General features: G+C 41.5%; 1 protein-coding gene across 1 annotated transcript; it reads right to left on the reverse strand.

The window, feature by feature from the left end:
• Positions 1-1922: 1922 nt before the first annotated feature.
• LOC121860542 lies at positions 1923-4033 on the reverse strand. Its single transcript, XM_042357704.1, has 2 exons — positions 3829-4033; positions 1923-2440 (listed from the first exon to the last, which is right to left on the reverse strand). The coding sequence occupies exon 2, from the start codon at positions 2355-2357 to the stop codon at positions 1923-1925; it is 435 nt and encodes a 144-aa protein (XP_042213638.1). The 5' UTR covers positions 2358-2440; positions 3829-4033.
• Positions 4034-9695: the final 5662 nt, after the last annotated feature.

Raw genomic sequence — 9695 nt, forward strand, 5'->3', positions numbered from 1 at the left:
TTCTCATTGCTAACTTTACTATTTACTATGTAGGCTATAAGGCCCACATAGTAGCGTCTGGAAATATTTATATAAACATCAGGTCATATAAACAGATATAATGAAAATATTGTTGATAATTATATATTTACTAAACAATAATAATTTAACTAATTAATTAATTTCTTGTAGTATTTAAACCTTCCCAAAGTATAATTAATTAAACATAATTTAAGTGAAGATATGAATTATAACTATTTTCTCTCTCTTAGTTAACAAACCCATTACATAGTTAGAGTTAGTCCACTCGTGGGTAGTTCGTGTGACCATTGACACAGGCGTCATTATTCAAATATCTATTCACTAACGACAAAACGGAGTTGGCGCACTGTTAGTGAGCAGACCAGGTATAGTTAGCGCTATATGATAGTTATAGTCAAGAAACTATATAGCCAGTTAGCGCGATGAATGATGGTAGTTAGCACTCTGTATAATGAGAGTTTGCGAACGAGGTAGTTAGTGGCATGGCCAATGATAGTCTATGAAGGAGGTAGTTAGAGCTAAATACAAGGAAATAAGTAACCATTAAACAAGGTAATTAGCGCAAATAGTTTATCTTCTAACGAGGCATTTATAGAGGAACAGTTAACCCGTTAAGGGAATTAACTTATCTAAGCTGATAGACAATATCGGGTATGACTTCCGATACAATAATAATAATAATAATAATAATAATAATAATAATAATAATAATAATACATCGGGCGCTTTGTATATCCGATGTCGCAAGGATGTTCTGAGTGACCCGATACGACAAACAATACCCGATATCAACAATTTAAAAATCACCGATACAGTGACTTTAGTTCATCCGATCCAATGTGTCCAGTCATCGCCTGTGACCGATACTATACAGGAGTGGTGGTGGCGTATCGGTGACTGGTGTCCGATAACTGGAGAAAGTGTATCCGATAACCACTTGAAATCGGCTAAAAGCTTTGATGTTAAGTTAAATACTGGTGTAAGCGTTATCGGGAATATCGGGATTTTTAAATACTCTTACTACTATTTCTACTACTACTACTACTATTTCTACTACTACTACTACAATAATCACTACTACGGCCATTACTACTACTACTGTTACTATCACTACTACTAATACCAATACAACCACTACTACAACTATACTATAGCTACTACTACTATTACTATTATCATTCTCCTTCGCCAGGTTTTGCGACGCCATGACGGCTTAACACCGCATCGTAGGCGTAACACCGTAACACAGACATAACACCCGTAACAGCGCTACATTATGACCGTAACAACATAAGTAACGTAACAATATAGTTCTATAACGACTTTCTCTTGTAATATAATCTAAATTCACATCAAAAGCATAATATAACAAAGGATTATATACCGTAACATATAAGCCTTACACACTGTAACAAACGTACTGTAACAAAGAAGACTATATACCGTAATACACAAGTCTAATATAGCCTATACCGTAACAATGATGTTTTTTATATACCGTAACGAACGACCACTTAACACATAGTGTACACCTGTAGTAACGTCATAGTGACGTAGAAGTATATAGTGACCACGTAGCACCATACGTACCAGTGACACCAGTGACGTCTTTACGTAACACCATAGTGACCACGTAACACCATAGTGACCACGTAGCACCATAGTGACCCCGTAGCACCATAGTGACCACGTAGCACCATAGTGACCCCGTAGCACCATAGTGACCACGTAGCACCATAGTGACCACGTAGCACCATAGTGACCACGTAACACCATAGTGACCACGTAGCACCATAGTGACCACGTAACACCATAGTGACCACGTAGCACCATAGTGACCACGTAGCACCATAAACATAATAATGATGACACTTTCCTCCTACAGGTACTACAGGCGTGTGTTACTTACCTGGACTGTGGGCGTCGGGCGGTGGGGCGGCGTGAGGGTCGTGTCTTAAGCCCAACATGGAGGGCATGCCGCCGCCGCCCATACTAACAGGCGTGACATGGCCACCCAGCCCGCCCATGCCCATGCCTGGTAGAAGGGCATGATTCATCCAGACATGGCGGGAGTCCTGGAAGAGGGCGTGCTGCTGGTGGGCAGCAAGGGCGTGGCGTGAGTAGAGGAGGTGCGGCGCCGCGCCCAGAGACCCGCCCGCGCCCAGGGAAGAAGACGAGGGCGGCGCGGGCGGGGACTCGGACTGAGAGCTAAGGCCCAGCAACTCCTGGATGGCGAAGGGGGAGCGCTGAGGCAGTGTTGGTGCCGTCAGAGCCGTCATGTGGGCGTGGGCGTGCAGCGAAGGCGCCGTCACGTGCACGGTGCCGCGGTCCATCATGGCGTAGGCGGGCGGGCGTGGGGCGTCACCAGCTGATCATGCCGCGGACGCCGCCCACCTCCACGATGACGCCCGTCGCCGCTCTGTGCCGCCCGGGAAAGAAACACACAAGGTCACTATATGGGTACAATATCAGCCCACCCCGCCCATCTCCCCCTACACCCACCCCACACATCTACTCCCACGCCCATCCCGCCAATCTACACGTATACCCACGCTCATCACGCTGGCTTCACTAACACGCTTTGCCCACCCAAACCCGCTACACTACACCACCACCCACACCCACTACACTACACCACCACCCACACTCGCTACACTACACCTCTATCACCCCCTTTACACCACCACCCACACTCACACTACACCGCCGCTCACACCGCACTACACTTCCCACACTACACTCCCCCTTACACTACACCACCGCCCACACTCTCTACACTACACTCCCACACCTACACCACCGCACCACACTCTACACTACTACTACACTCTTACACTACACCGCCCCGCTACTACACCACCGCCCACACTCTCTACACGCCCACTACACCACCGCCCACACTCTCTACACTACAAGCCCGCTACACCACCGCCCACTCTCTACACTACACACCGCCCTCACACCACACACCGCTACACTACACCACCGCCCACACTCTCTCTACACCACGCCCGCTACACTACACCACCCACACCCACTTCTACACGCTCACACCACTACACCACCACCGCCCACACTCTCTACACTACACGCCGCTACACACCCGCTACACTACACCGCCGCCCACACCCTACACGCCGCTCACACCCGCCACACCACCACCGCCCACACTCTACACTACACGCCCGCTACACTACCGCCCACACTCTCTACACTACGCCGCACACTACACCACCGCTCACACCCGCTACACTACACCACCGCCCACACTCTCTACACTACACGCCCGCTACACTACACCACCGCTCACACCCGCTACACTACACGCCCGCTACACTACACCACCGCCCACACTCTCTACACTACACGCCCGCTACACTACACCGCCGCTCACACCCGCTACACTACACCACCGCCCACGCTCTCTACAGCAACACTCAAAAGCACTTCGCTATATATCCCTAAGACTCAACATAAACTAACAAATGTCTTCCCACACAACCTCAACTTACAGTGTAAATCAATAAAGTAAATAAAGCCTTACTGCCCCTCACTACCTGTCTTCCTCAACTGTGTAAAAAATGTAAATTACAACAGGTATTTACATGTTTCCTCCACCAGGTGAAAGTTTACGGCAGATCCAATCAAATTTGTTTCCATGGTTAGTGAGTGAGTGAATTCCTGCAGGATATAAAAGTCCTTCAGGAGGCGCAGCACATCCTTAGGCCATCCTGAGCTCTAAGTCGCCGGGAAAACACATCAATTGCCCTAAAGTGTGAGCCGCAATACACCATTAAGTCGACTTACCTCAAAGATTCTTGTGTACACTGGAGGCGCCCTGAGCCAGACGTGTCGAAGGATGGAATACACTTTAATTGGCCGAGTCTTAAGTCCTTTTCGAGGGAAAATCACTAATTAACTGGTGTAAGTATCGCGGGGGTCGAGTCCATAGCGAGAGAAGGTAACAATTGTAGCAGAGATCACAGTGGGTGTGCGAGCCGCCTATGCTAAACAGCATGTAGTTCACATATAAAATGGTAGTTTGCGACACCTTCTGATGTGTCCCTCGCTCCTGCGCACTGAGACCCCTCACTGCCAGATGTCGCTACTCTCATCATTATGTTCTTAATTGAACCGTGACTCTCGTAGACTAAGAGTTATATATGACGCTTCATATAAGATCTTAGAACACTGAATATATTTTATATAAATATAGATAAATTTATTAATCAGTAGATATTGTAATTAGTTAATTAAAGGAGATGTGTCAACACCGGGAGGGCGAACAAGAGTACCACTTGTGAATGGTCGATAAGCCCGCCCAGTAGCCACACCCCCCTCACCGACCAGCCAATGAGCGCACCAACTCAGCCCCCTCTACTGACTAGCAGCCAATCATAGAGCAGCTCCACTGATTGACAAGGATGGAGGAGGATGGAAACTCCATATTACGCCGACCTCTTGTAGTGTTGACGTGCTGCCCACACCACCAACACCCACTTACTACCTCCTATACCATATGTCAACATTTTTCATGTAAAATTTGCATTCCTTTGATCTGAATGTAAATACGTTCGCTCTGCCTCGCCTGTCGATAAAAATAAATACACTTGTTAGGTTGAGGCGGCGGACACCTTCACCTGGGCGACTCAGCACCAGGAAATAAACTGATTCTCCCCCACACACTAACAGTTCCCGCCATCATAACTCTCTCACTCGCTCCATCCATTGGCAAATAAAACGACATTAAAGATCTCGGCTCCTCCAACCTGCCGTTACTAGTTAGCGATATTTACACCCCCCCCCCAAAAAAAAAACCTACCTGAAGAAGGAGTCATAATTACAGGTATTGGCTAACAGGTGTTGGCTATCCTCCCCCTTTTGCCTTCTTCTTCCTCCTCTCCTTCTTCTTCTTCCTCTTCTTACTCATTCTCTTATTCCTTCTCCTCCTCCTCCTACCCTTCCTCCTATTCCTTCTCTTCGTCTTCCGATACCTTCTCCTCCTCCTTACACCGACAAAAAGAAGAAATGAGCAGAAAATAAGAAAGAAGAAGAAGAAGAAGAAGAAGAAAAAGAAGAAGAAGAAGGCAGACCAAACATCCCATCCAACAGATTACAAAAAAATAACAGATGGTAATGCGGGTTGGTTACTGCTTCCATCTCGTATAGTATCTCGCTGTAAATCTCGCTACAGTTCGCCTCTGTCTGTAACCTCATGAATTAGAGTTGATGGCATTATTTGTCGTCTTGTGTAATATATTAGTTGATGGGTGACTGAGTTAAGCCCTGTAGGGAGTGAGAGAGAATTTGGTAGTCATTTTGAGGGTGGTGATAGCTGGAGTGTGTTCGTTTTATGTTGCCGATATCGTTGTTTTTTTGTTAGCGACATCGGTGTTCTTGTTTACGATATCGCGGTTTTTGTTAACGATATCATTGTTCTTGTTTACGATATCACTGTTCTTGTTTACGATATCACTGTTCTTTTTTACGATATTGCTGTTTTTGTTAACGATGTCGGTGTTCTTGTTGGTTTTCTTGTTCATGATATCGCTGTTTTTGTTAACGATATCGATGTTTTTGTTATTGATATCAGTGTTCTTGTTAATGATATTGCTGTTTTGTTAACGATATCGGTGTTTTTGTTAACGATATCGCTCCTTTTGTTAACGATATCGGTGTTCTTGTTGGTTGTTCTTGTTAATGATATTGCTGTTTTGTTAACGATATCGGTGTTTTTGTTACCGATATCGGTGTTTTTGCGACAATATCGGCATTCTTGTTATAACATAAGTGTTCTTGTTATGATAATCACTAATAATTCACACATGATACTGACAAAATAAAATATATATTAATAAATGAAAATAATCGTTGATAACCTGGAATTAACCTTAATAATATACAAGAAAAATTGATAATCTTTAATAATTGTGAATGATATTATTATTGATGCTGCCAATTATTACTCGGATCACCTGAAGATTAGCCCACACCAGCATATTTCACTTGATGATTAAAACCTCTAACGCTACCTGGGGGTTAGGTTAGGTTATGTTACGGTTAGGTTAGGTCTGGTTACATTAAGTTAGGTTACGTTAGATTAAGTTAGATTAGGTTGGATTAGATTGCGTTAGCTTAATTTGGGTTAAATAAGGTTAGGTTAGGTTAAATAAGGTTCGGTTAGGTTAGGTTAAATAAGGTTCGGTTAGGTTAGGTTAAATTAGGTTGTATTAGATTAGGTTAGGTTAAGTTAAATTAGGTTTGGGAGGCTGGAGTGTTTCTCTTGCAGGATCATGCCAAAAGAACTAACACTAACTAGACTTGACTAACCTAACCTAACCTAACCTAACCTAACCTAACCCAACCTAACCTAACCATGTCGAGAAGCAATACTAAGGTCTTATGTGTTAGCAAGAGTCAGGTGCTTCCATCAGTCACCTGCCTCAGTCCTCTCACTCTATCTGGTGATGATGGTGTCTCGATCAGGTGGGTCACAGATGGGTCACAGGTGGGTCGCAGGTGGGTCACAGGTGGGTCGCAGGTGGGTCACAGGTATAGCCTTTGTCCCACAGAAGAGATGTGGATGTTGTAATGTATTAATGAGCTCCATTAACTAAGGTCTTGTTGATGTGTGTTGTGTTGTGTTGTGTGTGTTGTGTGTGTTGTGATGTGTTGTGTGTGTTGTGTTGTGTGTGTGGTGTTGTGTGTGTTGTGTTGTGTGTGTTGTGTGTGTTGTGTTGTGTGTGTTGTGTTGTGGTTGTGTTGTGTTGTATTTGTGTGTTTGTGTTGTGTGTGTGTGTGTTGTGTTGTTGTGTGTTGTGTGGTGTTGTGTTGTGTGTGTTTATGTTGTGTGTGTTGTGTTCTGTGTGTTATGTTGTGTTCTGTGTGTGTTGTGTTGATGTGTGTTGTGTGTTGTCATCTTGTATTTGTGTTGTATTGTGTTGTGTGTTTGTGTGTGAAATTTTATGTGTGTATTTGTGTGTGTTGTATTTGTGTTGTGTATGAAACTGTGTTATCTTGTGTTAATTTGTGTTGTGTGTGTGTTGTGTTGTTGTGTTGTGTTGTGTTTATGGTATTTGTGTGTGTTGTATTTATGTGTTTATGTGTGTATTTATATTGCCTTGTGTGTATTTAATGTGTGTGTGTTGTGTTGTGTGTGTGTTGTGTTGTGTGTGTTTATGTTTATTGTATGTGTTTGTATGTGTGTGTGTGTTGTGTGCACATGTGTGTTTGTGTTGTCTTGTGTTGTATTTGTGTGTGTTGTGTGTATATTTGTGTTGTGTTGTGTTGTGTGTTGTGTTGTATTTGTGTGTGTTGTATTTGTGTGTATTTGTGTGTGTGTTGTGTTGTGTTGTGTTGTGTTGTGTGTGTTTGTATTTGTGTGTGTGTGTTGTGTGTGTGTGTTGTGTTTGTGTGTGGTATGTTTTGTGTGTGTTATATTTGTGTGTGTATTTGTGTTGTGTATGTGTTGTGTTTATTTGTGTATGTTTGTGTTATTTGTGTGTGTTGTGTTTATGTTGTATTTGTGTATTTGTGTGTGTTGTGTTGTGTTGTGTGTGTGTGTGTGTTGTGTTGTGTGTGTTGTCTTGTGTGTGTGTTGTGTTTGTGTGTGTTGTGTTTGTGTTGTGTTGTGTGTGTGTTGTGTTTACATGTGTGTGTTGTGTGTTGTGTTGTGTTGTGTTGTGTGTGTTGTGTGTGTTGTGTTGTGTTCTGTGTTGTGTTCTGTGTTGTGTTGTGTGTGTTGTGTTCTGTGTGTTGTGTTCTCTGTGTTGTGTTGTGTGTGTTGTGTTCTCTGTGTTGTGTTGTGTGTGTTGTGTTGTGTGTGTTGTGTTGTGTGTGTTGTGTTCTCTGTGTTGTGTTGTGTGTGTTGTGTTGTGTGTGTTCTGTTTCGTGTTATGTGTGTTATGTGTTTCGTATGTTGTGTTCTGTGTATTGCTCTCTATGTGCTGTGAGTCTGAGTACAGTATAACACAGGTGCTCCCGTGATTCAAGATAAGATAACATTATACAATAGTCTTTACTACTTCCTATATAACTGCTATAAGGAGAGTCATTAATACGTATATATTAACGTGATCTTCTTATATATTATATGTCATTCACTATCTAACCTAACCTAACCTAACCTAACCTAACCTAACCTAACGATACATTATGCTTGTTAACAACCTTTTACATAAGTTAATATTAAGTTCCTTTCTTAATAAATCTCTAAGGTTATCAGACACTGTTTTCTACTTAATCTCTTCCTGTTTTTATTTCCCTTACATATTTACCATTAAACCATACATTAACTTCACAAATAAACAAAGAATTATATATGATGTATAATTTCTACTATAACTGTGGTTTTAGGAATTATTGTCAATATGGAAAATAATTATTACTTACGTTTTAACAGTATTAATTTCTAGGTACATATTCATCATTTTTTTCAGTATTTACTAATTACTTTTATGTGTCCTAACTGTCTGTAATAAAAGGAATATGTCCTTATTGAATATTTAATTATACTTTATCAATAACTTGTATGTCTCTATCACTACTGGCAACTCTCACTAGATATTCTGAGTGTAGATAATGAGTATCTTTATGTAACATCTATCTAACTTTAATCCAACTAGTATCTTTTTATCCTGATACTAGTCATTTTTTTTAAGTAATTGAATATTTCATTATTTAACTTTTCTATTAACACATCTATAGGTTTAATGTCTTTTTCTCCAAACCTTTTTTTCAGAATCTAAATTATACACGAGAATAAAAAAAAAAAGAATCTACTTTAAGCTTCATTTTTATATTTGGTTTAGCTCTCCAAAATCCAACATGACCTAAATTATTATTATTATTTTTTAATTCATTTCTGGGATATAAGATTTATCTCTTGTTGGTTTTAATTTACTGAGTTTATGATATATCTTAATGATAATAATAATAACAATAACAAATAAATAATAAATAAATAAATAAATAAAATACTCAATAAACTCCACAATTTCCATTTCCCTTCATTAAAACCTCATAAAACTTCCCTCAGACTTCATCCTCACTACAACTTGCTGACGTTTCTTCCCAACTTCACAATCATGGCATTAAACTTCACCCATATCTCTCTCTGATATTGACCATGAATATCCCTTAACACACCTGTACCTCAGAACGTTACCAACTCTGGCTCGTATTTTCCATCACTTGAATATACAAATAACATTCTCCTACACTAATGCTATTTGAACCTGTCATTCTTACTTCACATAGTCTTTGAATGTCCCGCTGCCTCCACCACCTTTCATCTCCTTGCCAACGTGAGCTTGTAAATAGACCCCCCACCCCCAAAAAAAAATAAAAAATCATTGAAAAAAATATACAAGAAATTAGATTTAATATGATAATGATAAGAGGTACAGGAAGTGTTGATGAAGAGCTTAATAGAGAGTCCACGAGGAGTGAGAGAGTGTGAGAGAGTGAGTGAGTGTGAGAGAGAGTGAGTGAGGGATCTGTATTGTGAGATAGGCCAACACCTCCACCTCTCAGGGTAACTAATTGCCTCACATCTTGTCCTTCTCTTCTCCTCCACCTCCTCCTTCTTCTTCTTCCTCCTCGTCCACATCATCTTCATCTCCCTCATTGCTTCTCTCTCTCTCTCTCTCTCTCTCTTTTGCTCTTCCATAGTG

This window comes from Homarus americanus, unplaced genomic scaffold (genome assembly GCF_018991925.1).
Source record: "Homarus americanus isolate GMGI-L3 unplaced genomic scaffold, GMGI_Hamer_2.0 scaffold32418, whole genome shotgun sequence".
Lineage (NCBI taxonomy): Eukaryota > Metazoa > Arthropoda > Malacostraca > Decapoda > Nephropidae > Homarus > Homarus americanus.